We start from the raw sequence: 20,940 nt of genomic DNA, 5'->3' as shown, positions 1-20,940 counted from the left end.
TCAAAAGTAAAAGTAAATGAGCTTAACAAAAAGTAAAAATCAAAGTCTTAATTACCCCTCCCTTCCCTTTTCCAATCCCGAAATCGAAGTTACCCCCTCCCTTCCCTTTCCAATCCCGAAAAAAAAACAAAACAAAAAACAAAACAAAAACAAAAAAAAAACATTATCATCAGAATTCAAAAAATCCCGAATAATAATAATAATAATAATAAATTAACATACTCATATACATACATAAACATACATACGCGCAAACTGTAAATATATATACATATATACACATGTAAGCAGCGAAAATAAATAAAATACAAAAAGAATACATCAAATCATACGCAGTCAATCAGAAATGCAACAGCAAAGGAAGAACAGTACAATTTAAAAGAGTGGTGAAATGGCAAGCGTACCTCTCAGAACATTGCTATTCCTACGTGTTTGCAAAACTGGATAACCTGAAAAAAAAAATTAAATGTATGGCTCGCATGGCTCTCTGGCTCGCATGACTCGCACATTGGCTGCCATGACTCGCTGGCTCGCACTTTAGCACTAATCTTTTGAGGAGTATTGTCTACCTTCCCCCCATATGCCTAATTAGAGCAGTTAATGCCACGAGGTGTGCATTTTATTACCAAAGCATGAAACTTGGCACAAAGTTTCTTCAATGTACTGTATATAGAATCAAAATATCGGGGGTGCCAGGCGTCCAATGTTTATTGCGGCCATCTTGATTTCAAAATGGCCGCCATGAAAACAAAAAGTGCTCATATCTTGGCAACTACAAACTGTAGAGACTTGATTTTGGTCTCTAATTGTTCACAACCTATTCTATATGCTCTAATAAAACATTTCTTCCAAAATTGTCCGGAAATGACGTTTCTTTGACCTCATATTCGTATATCTCAATCTACTGGTCATTTTGATTTGATTTTGGTGTCATTTTGTTCAGAATAAATACATTTATATTTATTGTAATGGAATATTTTCTCAGAAAATGACCGGAAATGCAACTTATGACCTTTGACATTTACACGATGTGACTTTATGGAATTATGTGATCTTATGTCGTTTATGTGTTATAAGGTACCAAATAAAATTATTTTCATACAAATATATATTTCTGATTGATTAAATAAACACTTGATGCAAAAATGACCGGTAATGACATTCTCGACTTTTGACCTAATATTTTTATATCTCAATTAATACTGGCTGTAAAAATGTAATTTTGGTATAATATTGTTCAGAACATATTTAGTTGACGTTTTAAATATCTTTAATACAGTTTTAATTTTTTAAGAAAATACCTGATATGTTAAAATTGTTTTTATAACTTTCTCTTGTAAAATTTACCCTTTTTGTTCCGAATTTTGAATGTAAAATTCTCCATAACTACAGTAATAGAGATGTTAAAGTCAACTAACACGGTTCCGCAAATGGTCCGGTGGCCTAAATTTGGGCCGCGAAACATTTTTGGAGGGCCGCGAAGCATCTGTAAATTGCAAAAAAATAACAGAGACGTTTCATCATGGAGAAAATAGTTTTTAATAAAGCCGCTTCATTGTTACAGCAAAATATTTTTTAATAAAGCCGCTTCATTGTTACAGCGAATGCGTCGCTTGCACACGCTGCTAAAGTGCCAGATGATGCGTGCTATTTGAGTTATCAGTTTTTGTGTCTATGCCTCCTCGGGAGCTAGACACTATGTTATCGTCTAGTATTAACCCTATCAGATCGAGTAAATCCGGTATAGAGGAATGATAAGATGAGTCATGAGCTAAAGATAAAATTAAATGATTAAATATAAGACGTGTCCTAGAAAGATCACTACAGTAAACAACACCACATATTTCTTGATAACCGAATGCCCATGTGGATACTTTATTACTAAACATAATACCTAGGCCTATATAGTAAGGTAGTCTCACAAAGTTGCGGAGTAACAGAGTGTGCGTAAAAGGTTTTGGAAGAAGGGACAGCTATGTGTGTGGCTGAACCGTGTTTGGTTGAATCATGGTAGAATAAAAAAACAATCAACAATTGTGAGGGAGGTGGAAACACAAATGTACGGTACAGTATTATTTACATGCGTGATCCTAAATCTGTCACGCATTTAACAAAAGTCTATGTGTGATAACGATTTAACCCAAATTCAGGGGAAAATGTATTTAAAATTTTAAGAAATTGGTTGTATTAAAACTATAAAAAGTGATGCAGTAACTTGAGTCATTAGATAGTACAGTATTTCCTTGAAGGCCCTACTTATTTCACAAATGAGTTACTAAAAATTGGTCAGTAATGAAATGTTAGTGTAGGTCTACGTCTACATAGTTCGGGTGCTCAAGTTAAACATAGGTCTACATTGAAACTCAATTGGCTTTATTAATAATATTTTGATTATGTACCTGTATTATCAACAAACACTCCCTGAAATCGTTTTAAAACAGCTTAAAAATGCTCAGATCGTCGGAGCGGGGGAGGGGGAGTGGTTCCCTGCCGCTGACCCCTCCCCCCCAGCCGACTGGTATAGTCACTCACGCATTTCAAATTTCTCAGGTTGGTAATGAATAAACAATTAACAAACCGGGTTTCTGGGTTAATTTGCAAGGTACTACATGGCTCAACTATTTTTTACTTAGGGGTTAATTTCTTAAAATCGCACACAAATCATACGACGTCACCGACAACGCCGGGGACGCTCGATTTTGAGTTTAATTTTAAGAATAAAGTTATACTAAATAACCTCTGATGACGAACTATTCTCTTCAGTTGTCTTTGCTGGTCATCCAACTGTCATTTTATCTAATTTTGTCGGTGTTATAACCATTCTCAATAATCTATAAAACACCCACATAACAACGTCATGTTAGATTTATCGATGGGGACGCCGTGGTGACGCCGGTAGGGTCAATTTTCGTCGGAAGGTATCAAGAGTTTCATTGGACTAAATTCTTGCTTATGTTAACCGTGCTTTCCTAAGATTATACTGACACTGGTTTCAAATGAAATAACTGACAACTTTGGTTTGTATCAATATTTTAATAGTAAGTAAACTATGTCACAGATTATGCAAAAATGCACAGGGACACCGCGCTGTTTTTATTTTAATTGAAATCTGTATGCCTGATCACCATTATCATACACAGTGTAATAGATTCAAGTAAGATGTTTCAAGTGATATATAAATGGATGCAAACATGCCTTTGGAACAGTTTCTTTTTTCGAGTTTTATATACCTTAACGTCGACTCCGTCTTAGAAAGCACCAGGATTAATCACACCAGGATTAATCACCACTCTGTTTTTGTGTTTTTCTTGAAATCTGTGTACCTGATCACCATTATCATACACGTACGTACGTACTACTTTACCGCTTGAGTTCACGATGTACACATGCCATGGGTCATATCATGTAAAGATAATTATTTGTCCCGAATTATAATTAGCATTTTTAATGTATTACTAGAGATAGGTCCCTGCATTCAACAATTATGTGGATATCAATGTACTGTTATTTACTATCAACTATTGCCCCGGCGTCACTAATCTGTTAATTGATTTAATATGCTGAATCATTATTAATGGTATATACCTATTACATATTTCTATAAATTAATCACCAAATGACTCATTAATCACACTATCGTAAATAGGCCTATTGAAGTATGAAGCATTAATAATTCTTTATTAAAGCATTATTCAAGCCCCTTCATTATTATTATTATTATCATTATTGGCCTATTTAATTTTTAGATATTCTTGTATATTTTTATATTTTATTGCATGTTTTTTGTAGGCTTTGAGTGTTGGAGTGACACGCCCCTTGGAGACAGAAGTTCTCTGATCTCTTTTGCTTCTCCATGGCGCATTCAAAGTTGTATTGTGTCTTTTCATTTGTGTTGCCGAAATTAATAAAATAAAATAAAATTTTATTATTATTATTATTATTATTATTATTATTATTATTATTATTATTATTATTATTTTATATATATTATTTATTAACCATATTAACTATGAAAACATGAATTAGCCTGTGTGGATAAAATTATCACAGAAAATAAACTTATAATTTATAAGATTATTTTTGATGTATTACTTTATGATTTTTGATTTACTTTTATATGCTTATGTGTTATCTCGCCTGATATGTGTGCTTCTTGTGTGATAAGTGGTGTAGTATAGAGTTCAGTATATACTGTATGTCTTTATGTTTATAATTGTGAGTACGGTACAATCATGTGACTGGGTATACAGTTGTGTATGGATATATATGTACTTATGTACTGTGTGTGTATTTCATGTACGTTTGTATAGTGTTTGTATAATTGTTCATGTGATTGTTTGCATCACTTCATTTTGCCTTAAATTTTTTAGTTTTAGGATTGCTTTTAATTTAATTGCTTTTCCTTAATGTCCTTTTTGAAATTTTGAATTGTCGTTTTCTTAGCATAAGTCTTTTTTGTGAACTTTACTGTACATTTTGTTTTGGACGCACCTTGATTGAGAAGTGTGCCACTGATTGAAAAGTGTAGTTCCTAATAAATTATTATTATAGTATTATTAATTCTTTATTAAAGCATTATTCGAGCACCTTCATTATTATTATTATTATTATTATTATTATTTTATGTATATTATTTATCAACCATATTAACATTGAAAACATGAATTAGCCTATGTGGATAAAATTATAACAGAAAATAAATTTATACTTTATAAGATTATTTTTTAAAACAATCAAATACAGTACGGTAGATAACATTTTTATTTAAAAGCAGGTTTTGCCTGTCAAAACAACAGGAAGAGAACAAACAGATCACAAAGAACAAAGTGAAAACATGTTAATTTTTATTTTTATTTTTATTTATTAAAGAAATTTAATATGCTGATTTTTATTATCTCATTAATTAAACTATCGTAAAATTATTATTATTATTATTATTATTATTATTATTATTATTATTATTATTATTATTATTATTATTTATTATTATTATTATTATTATTAATAATAATATTATTATTATTATTATTATTATTATTATTATTATTATTATTATTATTATTATTATTATTATTATTATTATTATTATTATTATTATTATTATTATTATTATTGTTTTATGTATACATTAATATATGCCTAGGCCTAATATATAATGTATATATTTAATAATTGAATTTAAAAAAATTATAATTATTAATTGTAGAGCATATATAATATAATGTTAACAATAGTATAGGCTAGGTTAGACCTAATCAATTATTGATACCATAATGTCATCTACCGATGGCAGTGCCGATAGAAAACAGCAACTTTTTCGCACTGCGGCAGTACCGATAGAAAACAGCAGCTTTTTGGCACTGCGGCAGTGCCGATAGAAAACAGCAGCTTTTTGGACCTGCGGGCGGTGCCAAATTGGCTCAAATGTCATTTTAAGGTATTCAGTGTCCAATAAATTGTAATTAGTAGGCAGCTAGCCTACTTTTAAATTTTTTCTGTCATTTTTCAGTTTTGTCTCCTTTTTTACAGTATTACAATTATTTACTTTACTTTGTGGATATTTGATTGATTGATTTTATTGGTATTTTATGAACTTGTACATTTTCTGGCAATTTTTTAATCAGCAAGTGACGTCACTATTCAAGATGGCAGCCGCCTTGTTGGCAGTTCTGAGTTTCTTCTGCTGTATAAATCCAATTTTTTCGGAGCATTTTAAAGATGGAGATAAGGTATCTGTAAATAATTCAACTCAAATAGCTATGGTACAGATGACTGTGTATTCTATTCGTATAATCATTTTATTTGTAATTGTATTTTTCTTTGGGAACTTCTTGACTTTGGTTTGGTGGGCTAACTAGCCTGGCCCTAGTAGCCTAGTTACTAGGCTAGCCTAGAGGCGACTCCGCCTAGGCCTTAGTTTAGGAGGCCTAACTAGGCCTAGCTAGCAGGCCTAGGATTAACCCCTGTCTAGTTGGAGGACGACCTAGCCTTGTACAACTACAAGGTGTAGCTAGCTGGAGTAGGCCTAATTGTAGTAGTAGTAGGCCAACAGGGGTTTCCTTTTAAGTTTTTTTTAACTAGCCAAGTGGACCAGTAAATTAATATTTTTACTGGTCCTCAATCTCTTTCACTAGCCAACTTGCCAAGGCCCAAATACAATATTTTTGACATGCTAATCATGCTGCCCCCCCTCTCCCACCGATGAAGTAACACTGACAGATACAAAAAAAATATTTCTGTTGTCTCTGTATGGGAAATTATGCCGCGAAATATAAATACAGGAATCTATTTGTATGTACAGTGCACTCTCACAATACGATGTTCGTTACGATGTTCGGTTTCCAGAAAGATCGGTTTGTGGAACATTTCTATTGAATCCTTTCCGAATAAGGCAGGCGAGTTAGGGCCTAGCCTAGGCCTAGACGCTAAAAATAGGCTTAGCAGCATAGGCTAGCCCAGTGAATTTGGTATGACTAGCCTACGAAAAAAGTTAACATTTAACATAATACGTACAGTACCTGTTGTTTAGCTGTATTGCACAGCAAATTGTATTACTGTACCAATAAAATGAATGCTTTTATATTGTTTTTACGTGCATTTTCGGTCGGACATTTTTTTCTAAACTGTAAACACAACACATCCTTCGTGGTCACGACGATGCAACTTGTAAATATATCAGGTCGCGGCTCCTAAACTCTGCACGCTAATTGGTTAATTTTTTTCGTGGGGTTATGTTGCTGGGCAAAAATCCCATGTGCTTGTGGCTGTGGTGACGTCAGATCGCCCAAAGTTTCATAGTGCGTGACAGCTTGCTGGCAGGAACAAGCTTAGTGTAAACTGATCAATTTTTAATCAAACAAATTTATTAAAATGAATAAGAAACCCTTGTGGTTTTGTTTTAGAGTAAAATCTAAAATTAAATCTAACAAATTAAGATTTCATTCTCTGCAAATTCCCTCCGTAATTAGCAATGTTTTTTGGGGAATGTGAGTGTAATTTACATGTAGACTGATATATGAATCTAATGACATACCAAATCCGAATTAAACATCTACTGAAAAAGAGCCGTCGTAGAAACAATTGCTTTGAGTTCCTTTTTCATTTCAGGTTGATTACAGTCGATTTTTATTCATAGGCGATAATGCATTTTATTAAAAGAATGGAAGGCATAACTTTCACTTTATCTAACATTTTACTGGCGTGTCGTTTTAATTAATAGACAATCTACATGGCAATGCTATTGGGACTGTACGAACGGTTCATTTACAGGGTGTGATTATTTCGTTATTTCATCTGGAAATCGTTGCGTTGTTTATTAACTTTTTGTCCCACATTGCATTGTGGGATGGATACATGACATGGATGTTTTAACTTCACGGTGCTCACACAGACGGAAATCAACTTCTACTTGTTGCTATAACATGCGGAGAAGGTGATTTCCCTCTGTCTGTACGTCTAGCCATGGATTCCTCTATGGTCTAGGCTAGTGCGTGATATTATCGGTTCGCCTTGAATGACTGAGACCAAGGCTGTTCGTAGCGGACATTAACATGACAATAAACAGAAAATAGCAATCTTGTTGACATTATCTGTGTGAAATATTTTGTAAAGACATCGTTAAGAGGTGAACGATTAAAGCTTTAGGTATTTCGTCAGGCTTTCATTGACATTTTAACTGGTCACGCGGACTTGTTTTTGGGATAATTAACAGGTCTGCCATGCATTTTACTAGCCATTGGCCGGCGGACCAGCGTTATTTCGAACCCTGCCTAGACCCTAGTAGTATACCTTGAACCGCCAACTAACCCTAACCCTAACTAAGCATGTAACCGTAAGTGTGTGTGCTTAGGCCTAGTTAGCTAGAAACAAAAAAAAATTGTAATGTCCCAAATATTTTTTTATTTATTTTTAATAGAAAGACATAACTGAATGGAGCATTTTAAAACAAAAATTATGTAAATCGGACCAATATTAGCGGAGATATTGCTATTTTAAGTATGTTTTTTGCTGGAGTTAATTCCTATTGTTTTTATTATACAAGAAGTGTGTCACTTACAGTATAATTATGTAGCATTTTAGGCCATGTTAAAATAATACTCGACAATTGCTAACAATTATAATTTAGTATTTTTAATATTTATATTAGATTTAATAATTTTTATCAACTTATAGATTCTACGTATAATAAATTATATCGAATCGCATAACTCTAGGCCTAATTGCAAGCCTCAGACAACACGGTGGCCAGCGGGAAAAATATCGTTTACCCCGCGTGTAGCCGCTGCAAATTAACGAGGGAGCTCTCTATGAGCCGAGCCTGCGGTACGTGATAAGAAAATAGAATTTTATGCTATCTATTTCAATCAATGTGCTCACAAATATTATTTAAAACTTACTTATCTTTATAGTTTAAAAACTGATGAAAACAAACATGTTAACCAAAAAACTACGAAGGTTTCTTTTATTATTGAAAATAGACGAAACATTAGTTGTACTAAAAAAACATCTACTAAATTGATTCGCGCACTTAAAAAGCCAATAACTTGGTCCAGATATCATTTCTGGAGTGTTATCTTGAAGTACTTTGGTCAAGTTGTTGTACTTCCGCGAAATACCCAATTAATACATTGGATATTGTATCTCCGTCAGGCACTATTTTCTATCGCGATGTTTGTATCGCCTAGACGGTTATTGGCCTTCAGTTTCGCATCCAGTCCTAAAATCATTTACTAAAATTATTTAACACTTGCAATTATTCAATACTAATGTATTACTTGATGATTTTACTTTCCTATAATTCACATATTATCCAACAATTATGGTTTCTAATTAAGTTAATTAACCATTAATTAGGACAGATAATGTCTTCGCGGTGCATCAACTTAGACTCCTGGTTTGTAGTACATGTCAACAACTTAGCGGTGTTGCCAGAATCAGAGCATAATTATACCATGGTAGTCAATAGATGTGCACTGACTTAAGTCACTCAAAATGTTATTCTACTTTTTACTTTATTTCATCTTCATCAAGAAAAATAAATAATACAAAAAGTTTCCAGAAATCCTGATGTAGCGAAATAATTGGTCACAAAAATTACAATTAGGCACAAATTATATGACAGACCCAGGAAACCTGCAGTTGTCGACTGTATTTGTTAAATATTTATCACCTGTATTCTATGTGTTCATTGAGGCTTGACAACGCCTATATACTGTATACCATTGTCTAATAAAGAGTGGTTGGTCCACTATTACACTGTGACCACAATATGTTGTGAGGCTGTATCTACCCCACGCATGCTGTATTTCAAAGGGCAAATACATGACATTATTGTGTGTGTGGTACAGCGGAGCGGAGTTGATTGTGTTGAGCGATCGGGTGTTTTTGTTGATGTTTATAGAGAAATAGAACACATAAAAGCCAATGTCATCAGGATTACCCATGGAACACAAATATTAAACTGTGTTTTGAAAGGTTAAATAGAAAGAGTGATGTACACCTGTAGGTACATTGAATTTAAAATGTAGGAATTAGTCAGAGAAGTAGGTAGGACGAAGACATTGTACATCCCACAAAATATTTGAAATAAGAGTTGTATGGATGGATCAATGTGCAACAACAAAGCAATATGTCAGTTACAATCATAACCTCCCAAATAAAAATTCTATTTTATTTTTACAATCTTTATTGTTGTCTCCATCAGTCAGCAGATTTTGGATCTAGCCCGTGAATGCCAATCACTTGGGACCTACTGAATACCAGTTAAGTCGCCCCCTTGTAAAGATTCCCCCATAACCAAGTCGCCCCCTTGACTAATATTGAATATTATTATTAACTAACCTTTGAAACTTATAGCTCCCATAACAGATACTTGTAAGATAAACACGGAACAATGTACATTAATTTTCAGTGAATTTCTAATAAAAATTATGAAATCTGAAAGTTGTGTTTAATTGTTTATTGATTTCCTAATTCAAAACAAACAGCGTCTTACCTTTTATTGGAATTTTGTTCTGGCTAGCATCATCCATATCGTGTCTTGGACTAACTTGGAAAAGCTAATATTCTCTTTTTAAAACCTTTTAAAAATACGTAATACTTTATTGATAAAACAAGTTGCTAAAAGAACAGAAGACGGTACAACACTAAGTTTCAGAGTTTATGTAGGGAACTACCATAAGTTCCCTTCATAAAAACATCTTGTGTAAAAAACAAATAACTATTATTTGAACCAAAATGAAATGTACAAGGCCTTGATGGATTCATATTATATACTAATATAAAATAAAACAATGTACACAAACTAGCTAGCCTGGCCTAGCTAGCTCTCTCCTAGGCCTAAATAAGTTTTAAATAAGTTTCAAAGTTAGTTAATAATAATATTCAATATTAGTCAAGGGGGCGACTTGGTTAGTGGGCGACTTAACGAGGGGGGACTTGGTTAGGGGCGACTTTGTAGGGGGCGGCTTTACAAGGGAACGACTTGACTGGATCCCGACCTACTGAGTGCAGCATCTGGGTGTTTTGTTGTTTAGTGCAGTATGAGAACAAAACAGTACTAATTAGTGTTTTTTTTCTACTTTCAGGTTACTTTATATGTTAACAAAGTGGGTCCATACTTTAACCCCCATGAAACATATCATTATTACCAGCTACCAGTTTGTAGACCTGATAAGGTAAGTCAATGTACTGTGTATTTCTTCATGTAGTGAGTCTAGTGGCCGAGCGTAATGCAAGGGCGCCGCTAACTATAGCCTTAAAGTTTGTGCTGGTTTCAGCTGCTCCTCACCCAAGGTTCGGTAGAACCAAGTCATATCAGATAAGGACTTAAAATGGAGCCCCAGTGTACACATCTGCCTGGTATGCACTTTAAAAAAAAACCATTATATGTTTTGGAAGAGTAGGGGTTTTCCCCGATGCTATGGTTCATTTTAGCATCTGTCTGCAAAAATAATGAGTGCCACACTTCTCAGAAAACGAAAGATAACCAAACTTTACTACGCTAAGAGCTTTGTCTTGAAATTCCTTTTAACTATGGGTTTTTGCCCATTACTGTACTGAAAATTCCCAATAATAATCATTGTCATTGTTTGTCCAGTAAATTTCATTCTACTGTAGTATCAATTTTACAGTACAATAATCATGTGGGATTTGTTTATTTTCATTACTTAGTTATTGTAAATCATTTCTTTTTTTTTTAGTAACTGACACTGATAGATGGGTCATTCCATGTTAGATCAACCAATTGTCTGAAAAGTGGTGTTGGATTTGGCTAAAATCTTTTTCTAGCAATCCACTTCCCTTACTACAGGCTGCTCATAATGCCAATTTTCATTTTCAGATGTTTTCTGTACAAATTCCGCAATTGTTATTATAGTTGATGCTGCCGCCGCCGTCACTGCTGTTGTTCAGAAAGGGGACAAGTACCCCCATTTGTTGATTTAACATAAACCCAAATAGATAGATAGAAATCTTCCTTTGTTCTGGATACTCAGTCAGTATTGTTACACTGTTCTTCCCTGAGGTTCAGGGTATGATCTTAAATTACATTAAATTACAAATCAAAATTAAAGAAAAATGTATAAAAATTACATTAAATAAAAGAAACAGAAAAGAAAAACAAATGGGTGAATTAAATGAGATTTTTGTAGATTTACTGTAATGTAATCATGATACATGTATGTAAACTTGTGTTTAACATACTCTTTAGTGGGACATTGTAAACATTCATTACAAGTTCATAAAAAGTTTAAATTATTTTCTTTAACACAAAATTTAATGACAAAAAAGATTTATGTTTTTAGTTCAACATGGATGAATTTTAAGATCAAGTGAACAACAATAATTATAAAATAGAAAAACCAAGGTAGGTGACAGGATTAAGATAGTCACATGGTTAACACTATAATATAAAACAGTTTTACTTTGAAACAAAACTGTTTATTTAATGTAAACTTAAAATTCAATTCTTCTCGTCATTTAATTTTGTGTTAAAATTATATAGCAAATCTTTGTTGATTTTTATTTTTAAATCAAAGAGTCACATTTCATTTAATATTGTATTTCCTAGGTTGAAACAAGAAGTTTAACCTTGGGTGAAATTCTAGATGGGGATCGAATGGCGGTGTCCATGTATAACTTGAAATTCAAAGGTAAGAATACAAGGTTTTAGAAATTAATAAATTATTTCAGTAGGAAAGTTTTCATATTATTTATTCTGTTTTTAAGCCCGTGTTTCCGCAGCAGTTATTACCAGATAAAGTATCAGAAAGCAGCCTTTTTTTTTAATTTTTCACTATGGAAACAACACTCAAAGTTTCCAATAAATTTTCGCATGAGAATCTGTTAGTTTATTTGAAAAAGCTTTGAATGCGAAAATAAATAACCTACGACCGATATCAAATCATGAAAAGAATTTTTTTGGGTAGTTAGTTTTTAAGGCAACTAGTAGTTAGTAGACCTAGGGGCCTAGCCCTAGTGTGAAACACTTCATAATAAAAAGTTAGACTTACATTTTGCGTGCTTATTAAATGTTCTGAAAAGGCTGAACTCGACGTCGACGGTACCTGGCTGGGCCTAGGTCTATCCCTACCTATCGTTTATTGTGCTGTAAAGCACAACATACAAAGCTAGCATTCTTTTTCGTCGTCTTCTAAATCTCTGTATAGAAGTACAATGAAACATTGTGACAGTACATTTTCCAGAATGAAATAGGACTACCGAACGATTTTGTTCTTGGCCTAGGCCTATCTATCTCGTGCAAAAAAAAAAATAAATCTGCTAGGTTAACTAAATTGATGTTTTGATATTAAACACATTGAATTGTTCATAATTTTTCATGAGGGGATAAAATATTTGAAGGGAATTTTAAGATAATTTATCGAAGAAATTATAAGTGCTGCGGAAACACGGCCTAAACCTATAACACTTTCAGTGAATGATTGATTGATTTTATTCAGCTTTATACAACAATACATGTACACAATTTAAAATACATGAAAATAATTTTTAAAAAACAAGTATCAAGCATTATCTGAAAATAACATCAAATTTACATTAGAATTCTGAGTACAAAAAAACTTAAAAGCAATGACATAAAAACAACAAGTACAGTAGAACCCCTCATTTACGAACCCCGATTTTACGAATTCCCGATTTTACGAATTCCCGATTTTACGAACATAAAATCATGTCATTGTTGTCATAAATAAAGTTCCTATATCATGTAAAAAACACACACACGTGTCAAGAATTAATCGTTAAGCGCATGCTGGAGTTTCTTCTTTGGTCTTAGACGGTTTGTTGTACACTATCAGCGATCTCTACTACAATACAAAACGCAGATAGTGCGCTTTGAATACGCCGACATTCAACACAGCGATCATACTTCATATCTGCAACCATGAAAAAACTCAGCCCAATGCGTAAGTTGTCGGCATATTGATAGGCGCAATTCACTTTCAAGTTTGTTTTACGAACATTGTCCACTGAATAAATCATGTGTGTCTTACTCTTAGCCCTAACTCTTACGTAATAGAAAAGACAAAATAATCTTCGTAATTAACCCACCTACCAAATTTATTTTAACCAATGATATTCGAATAAATTTCACACGAGATTACTGTGTAGTGTTTAGGCCTACAGTCACGTTTAGGTTTGATTTATAATTTTAATTTAAAATGAATTTTTTTATTTATCAAATCTCACTAACGTTAATCTACCATTTCATTATTTCCCCATAAAATAAGACACTGACACCCACATTTTCTTTTTAAATTATTCATTACATAAATGTTAATGTAGGCGTAGAACAATCGCATTGCATACAAAAAAAATATATATATTAAATCCTTGGAAGCGCCGTGTCTACAGCCAACCAGCGCTCTTCTTTTAATAAGTGAACCCCTGGTTTCCGGGTTATTCTGTACAGGTATTTACTTGACGCCACAAACACATGGGTCGAGTGAAAGGGCTGTGTTTCTTCGTAAGCTAGAAGATAAGTCATATTTTATTGCCTGAGAAAGAGAGAATAAAGTTTGTATACACATTAACAAGTAGGCCTATGTATAGTACTGTACATTTATGATGGTTATTTTGAATTTCTTTCGAACGCAAGTTGGAGTTTTGGCTCAAATCCAACAAAATTCCAGTCCAGGCCTAGCCCATCCTAGCATATTGGTAGTGTATAAAATGCATAGGAATTTCACACAACTCCGATTTTACGTATGAATGATTTTTAGGAACGCCTCTGGGCCCGTCCCGTACGTAAATGAGGGGTTCTACTGTACATCAAATCCAGGATGACCCAGAAAGTCAAGGAATTAGTTTTTTCCAATGGGGTCCTTTTAACACTATTACATGAACAAAAAGGATCTTCATTCAGTGACATAGCACTGGTTCACAGATGAAAAAAAAATACATAGAAATTCAAATCAGAAATAAAAATCAAATGAACACTAATAATAAGAAAAATATATATATATATATATATATGTGTAAATATAAGAAGAGAACCAATTTAATTTTGATCAAGGCAAGAGAACAAAACTTTGCAATGAGAACAAATATTATAAATATTACACTTACAGGATTTTGATCAAATTTTTGAATTTTTGCAGTTAAAAAATGTATTTTATTTTAGTTTTAGAGTTTAGTTGCATGGTATAAAAATGTTCTCATGCCTGTACCCTTGTACCTTACAGTGTAGTGGAGTTTACTCCATTAGACGACCAGAAAATAAACAAAATTAAAGTAAAATTTTCAACGTGTTCTTTTTTTCAGAAAAAACCGAAAACAAGGAGCTGTGTTCCTTGAAGCTAAAAGACAAGGATATTGATATCCTGAGAGAATCTATTGAAGATCTTTATTACTTTGAGTTTGTCCTTGATGACCTGCCTGTAAGAGGATTTATTGGTCATCTAGAGGAAGGGGGATTCCTACCCCACACTCACAAGATATACTTGTGGGTGCATCATCATTTCCACATAGAGTACAATGGTGATCAGGTATAGTACTAGAAAGTTTTAGTTAATTTTGTTAATTTTTTTTTAAAAATAATTTGGAATGGAGCTTTAAACTTTATACAATTTTTGTAGTGAAAAAATGCTTAAATTTTTCTTAATTATTTCAAGGTTAAATCTATCAATCATACTTAGCTAAACATTTACTTCAATGTATTGTTGTGTATCTCATTGGATTTTATTCACAATATACCTAATAATAGTGTAGAAAGATCAGTAAAGTGCTTGCAGACCTTGATTATGACAAAATTTTTTTTAAATTTTTATTTTATTTCATCAAAGTCCAACAGTGACCAATGTCACCCTTTACAGGACTAATTTTACATAAAGAATTGTATAACTTAGGCAGACGATCGATAAACCCATTATTAGTAATAGGATATTGAATTCATATGAGATAAAAATTATATCCTACCCCCACCCAATGTTTTGTTTTTATTGGACGTTTTGTATGACAAAATTCCCTAGAATTTCATCATGATCCAAAAATGTTGTTGACCTAGAGATACTAGTTATATTAATGCTATTGCCTAGTTTTCTTATCATCACTTCTAATTAATTGGTTTATTGTCAGTGAATTCCTTTTGTTTTCTGTGCATTACTATGTAGATTATTTATGCAAATATCAGTACACGTGATCGGCAGCCAGTTAGCCTGGATGAAGTGACAACCCCATTGGATGTTCAGTTTACTTACAGTGTATCGTGGCATGAGACACCACTGGAGTACAAGAACAGGGCTGCTCGTCTTGGAAAAACCAGCTTCTTTCCAAAGACACTAGAGGTAGGGTAAATTAGTATACTGTGAAGCAAAAATGTATTAATGATTTTAGTCTTAATGATGTAGACTGCACTGATAATTGGGTTTTTCAAAAGTTTCACACATTATGATGGGGAACAACCTTCCTCTTGCAGTCCTATTTTCTTCTTTTTGTGCCCTTACACACAAGTATCATTTTGAAGTCTGACTATACCTAAGCACAAGAGTTTTGAACACGGTTTGAGTACAATTGAGGCATGTCGTGGCAAAATGGTTAAGTTGTCGCACAGGCCAGTATTGAGTAAATGAGCTATAAAATATGGGAGCTCAAAAAATTGCCTAAAAATCCAAATTTTTTTTCACTATAGATCAACAGTTTAATGTCTTATTAAAAAAAAATCTACTGGTGTTCCCTTACCACTTCCATGTCTACCTTCTGCAATGGTGTTTGAACTACAGTATTTTATTGGTGATTTTCATGCTTTTTAACTTACAGTTCATGACAATCACCAGTGCAGTAGTTCAAATCCCATTGTAGAAGTTGCGGTACAGGCAGATTTCTAATCACCATCTTAGAGAAAACCTCTCATTCTTTCTTGCCTAGTTTAAAATATCCCATTTCATTTCCATCTGATCCTTATCAAAAATTGCTAACCTTGCAAGTTCTGCATTTTCTTTTCTTTTGTTGTGTTCTATTGTGTTTGTAAATTTAAAATTAAGCGTAGTATTAAAGTAGTAACAATAAGTAATAATAATCACAGATTAACTAAGAATGTTGTTTTTATTTTTGTATAGGTCCACTGGCTGTCGATCATCAATTCAATGGTGCTTGTGTTTCTACTCATTGGTTTCGTTGTCATAATAATGGTACATTCATTAATTTATTAAGTCTGTTCAGGAGAGTAGGTTTAGGCATACAAATTGAGGGCACAGTAGGTATACTACTCAAGTGAATAATGCATCAGGTATAGTTAGGCACACAAATTAATAAGGCAAAAGACAGATTCAGATCAGATATATTCAAATATTTATGATAATAATAATAATTCTGGATTTATATAGTGCCTCACGTTGTCACTACCTTGAGGTGCTTAACAACAACAGAGAAGAAAATGAACCTTAAACAAATGTACAGATTTATTGTTAATTATCCAAAATTTTGGGGTTTAGTTGAACAATTATTTCGTTGATTATTAAGCAATTAGTAGAGCTCTGCATAGTACACTATAGGAAAATTATTATACGAAGGTTAGATTTAATGCTTGATGAAATTTCCTGAGGGCCTGCAAGGCCCAAAGGAAATTTTTGTATGCATTAAATCTAACCTAAGTATAATAATTTCCATTTAGTGTACGATGCATGCTCTACTAATTGCTTTATAAGTCAATCGCTGTCTTTTAATTTTAGTTTTTTATAACCAACTGTCATCGGTTGCTATAGTAATATGATTGGTATACGTGTGCGTATTTACATTTATCTGTTCGTATGCTGATTTTTGCTCCTGCAGTACGTGTTTAATTAACTGCACATCAGCAGTACAGTACGGATACATGAATAACTATTGTAATTTGTATTGTGTTAGAAAGAACTTGTTTGTAATGCTATTTTGGTAGACTTTCGTCACAGAAATAAACATTTCAGCATTCGAGAGAGAATAAGTCACTGACGTCCTTTTTGGTCGGTACATGCAGACACGTAAAATCGTGCGATGATTTCATAACTAGGCTAGGCTACGGCCTAGTAGTATAAGGGTCCATTGATTCAATGAATTCCTTAATTGTTCATACTTAATATTGAATTTGAAGTAACTTTCTTTGGGTTCTAATTAAGCTTGTTTTATCGCGGTGCGCGATGTCTTCGCGGTGAGGAAAAAATGTGTAATTTTTTTGTGCCCACGAACCTAAAAAAATCAAGCCAAGCTTATTTTTCAATTAGTGGACGGTGGGGAATAGGCAAATAACATTGGGAGTTGCAGTAATGACGTCACGATTGACTTATAATAATAATTATTACAATAGTTTGGTAATTTATTTAACTCGGCCCACACAGCAATTCTTAGATATTCTTTCATAGCATGTTACTTTGTTATCATTTCATAGCCTGCTACTTTCTTTCCATCCCAAATTTCCTTATCATTTCTTTCCTTTTCCTTCATTATGTTTCCGTGTCTATCTTTCCTTTTCTTTTCCTTTCTCATGTTTACGAGACAGTAGTAGGTGCAGGTACACAGATAAGTCATAAAGCAAATAAAAATTAGGCTTTGGGTAGATCAGGCACAACAAATAAATATTGTTTATTTAGCTATGAAAATACATATTTTTTCTGTAGACTATACCATACCTATTTTATATCTTTATCATATATTTTATCTATATGTACCCTTGGTAATTATTTTTAATTAGATGAGAGTGTTAAAGAATGACTTCGCTCGTTATAACGTTGATGAGGAAGATGTTGAAGAACTAGACCAAGATGAAAATGGCTGGAAGATCATTCATACTGATGTATTTCGCTTTCCTCAGTATAAGAATCTCCTTTGCTCAATGTTAGGTAGGTCCAGTTTATTTGATTTATTACTAAAGTGAAATGTTTAAAAGCGTACAGTGACATTTCCCAATTACGTACCCCTCCGTCCGAACAGAGTTCGTAAATGAGAAAATTCGTAATTCAGAGAGTTTGAATTTTCATAGCATCTAAGTGTGGTGAGGGTAGGACTATTTGGGGCCATTGTCTCGATTACAACTTCTGAGCACCCGGTCGTCTGTGGCAGGGCAAATGTGTTTCCAGTCGCATTGTTCAAGCTACCTAGGCAGAGGTCCGAGAATGCACCAGGGTGGTGATGGATGGTGACCACGAAGAGTATTTGCATCTTATTTTGCCTATCTTTCCTATCTATGTCAGGTCTGTCATAAATAGATATACATAAAAATAAATAAATAATTTAAATAAAATTAATTAATTCACAATAATAATGCAGAAAACAGGCTTCATGTACACTCTGCAGGTGGAAAACGGTGCCGGAAGCAGTTCTACCATGAGATGGATACGTGCACCTAATAAGATGACATTATTATTATTATTATTAACATTGTACACAACACAGAACAGCACCTGCCATCTGAATTACCAAATCTACTCAGCCCACAAATTTCACGTCGGCAATCGGCAATTGCCGACCATATTGCCGAGCCAGAATTGCTACAGGACGGCAATTTTTTGCCGACCTAGGCCTAGATTTCTTTGCTTCAAAAACTGCTTGGAAAGTCAAAAACAGGCTATAGCAGACATTAAATTTCATGTACGCCGTCAAACCAAGGAAATTGGTGGTTCATAAAACAGATTTCTTTGTACAATAACTATTTTTAATAGGCATGCAGTACATACGATTTGTGTACAATCGTCTTTTCTTTCTCGCCTAGACATTTCGTAGGCTAGGCCTAGGTAGAAATGACGCTAGCCAGACAAAGCCTACAACATCGCACAATTGAAGCAACGTGGGCCGCGTAGATCGTAATGCTTATCTAAATCTATTATTTGTCTTCATTTTACAGTATTATTATCATATTTAAAATGTTGTTTATTATCTAAAAACAACAAAATTCAACATATTGTAGGCCTAATCCTACCCTCTGTTTAAACGCAATCACGATCGCATCATGACTTCACTACTGACAAGTACTGTACATGTGTGGAAAATCAATGATAGATCATTCTGGGCATGCGCATGGGCAGTTTTGAAGCAGCCTGTGATGATACGATCGTAGTTTTTTTACGAAAGTGATATTTCCCATGCCAAAGTTAACGATAAAACAAATGCTAAAACGAAATTTATTCAGTGATTTTCTTATGTAAAACATATGTATTATACTACACTATTAAATTAATACAAGTACAACCATTCTTTCACCAGCAATATATTGATTTAATAGAGAAATTAACAAAATCATAATCTGTAGATGACGATGTAAGGTCGAGCGTTCGGAAAAATCGTAGTTTATACTATATAGACCTAGGTAGTAAAAAATTGCCGAGGCTGCCGAGCTAATTTTTTCCTAATTTCATGGGCTGATCTACTACATCATCTTTATTTAAAAATCAACTTGCTCAGCTATATTACTAAAATGGAACTAAGAGGTTTAATTTTGTACAGTGTATTTTATGATAAATTCTGCAACAATCCAACAAACAATCTTTGTTTTGCAGGTGTTGGAAGTCAGTTCATAGCATTGGCCACCTGTATTCTACTGATGGCTCTACTGGGCATGTTCAATGTGCATCGCCATGGTTCAATGAACACAGCAGCTATCCTTCTTTATGCATTCACATCATGTAAGTGTTTTTTCTTTGCAATATGTCATAATCAGGGCTCACCACATTTGTGGCAATATCAAGAAATTTTGGTTGCATGTTGCAAAATGTCATTTTGAGATAGGATAACCACATTAATAAGTACATTATAAATTTTAAAATAGCAGTGAAAAAATTATCCAAATGTGATTCCTAGATCTCAGGTTATAACGATTTTAATAACGCTACTTTAGATGGCTGTTTTCAAGAAAGCAGCGATAAACGATCAAGTTCTTGACACGCTAGAGTAATGGCAGGCTCAGCGCCTAGCACAGTGCAGTGCATTCAAATCTTACCTTAGCAACAAGAGGTTATATTTGTTCAATTGAACTGAAAATTTGTACAAATAAGGCCACGTAAAATAAAACAATTGGTTAGCATCCCCGCCCGACCGTCGGAAAAGCCCCCGACCTGATTTTTTTTTTTTTTTTTTTTTTACAAAACACTCAAAAACTCCATCTCCTGAAGGCAATTTATATAGGCCTAGGCTTGTTTACCATCCGTCCGAACGCCAGCCGACTGGGCTTATCCCTCCAGTTCCATTCCATCATCGTCCCGTCTAGGCCTAGGCTAGTCTAGTCCTTGCTTCTATCTAGAAAAGGCCTAGTTTTATAGTAGTTGTATAAAAAGAGTGTATTTGTATGCACGGTACAGCCGATGCAAAGCATTAAGATTTACTCGAGATTAGGTTTATATTAGCAAACTAAACTCTGATCCGATGCTTACGTCTCGTGCTTTGTGCAAAAAAGCCAAGTCGGCCAATCAGCGCGTTGGTATTTCCATCACTTTGGAAGTAGACATCCACAGCGCGAAA

At 33.6% G+C, this 20,940-nt stretch overlaps 1 protein-coding gene across 1 annotated transcript in view; it reads left to right on the top strand.

The window, feature by feature from the left end:
* The window catches only part of LOC117119325 (transmembrane 9 superfamily member 1-like), a 45,658-nt gene that overhangs the window by 3,879 nt on the left and 20,839 nt on the right, over positions 1-20,940 (top strand). The window contains exons 2-9 of the mRNA XM_033264109.1: positions 5,625-5,729; positions 10,587-10,676; positions 12,071-12,152; positions 14,782-15,005; positions 15,630-15,803; positions 16,575-16,646; positions 18,182-18,329; positions 19,983-20,108. Of these exons, the coding sequence (XP_033120000.1) occupies positions 5,625-5,729; positions 10,587-10,676; positions 12,071-12,152; positions 14,782-15,005; positions 15,630-15,803; positions 16,575-16,646; positions 18,182-18,329; positions 19,983-20,108 (1,021 nt within the window). The remainder of the gene's footprint in view (positions 1-5,624; positions 5,730-10,586; positions 10,677-12,070; positions 12,153-14,781; positions 15,006-15,629; positions 15,804-16,574; positions 16,647-18,181; positions 18,330-19,982; positions 20,109-20,940) is intronic.

The sequence above is a fragment of the Anneissia japonica genome, unplaced genomic scaffold (assembly GCF_011630105.1).
Source record: "Anneissia japonica isolate Jap-2015-1 unplaced genomic scaffold, ASM1163010v1 scaffold218054_len391659_cov197, whole genome shotgun sequence".
NCBI classification, from domain to species: Eukaryota; Metazoa; Echinodermata; class Crinoidea; order Comatulida; family Comatulidae; genus Anneissia; species Anneissia japonica.
This window is presented reverse-complemented; position numbering and strand designations above follow the sequence as displayed.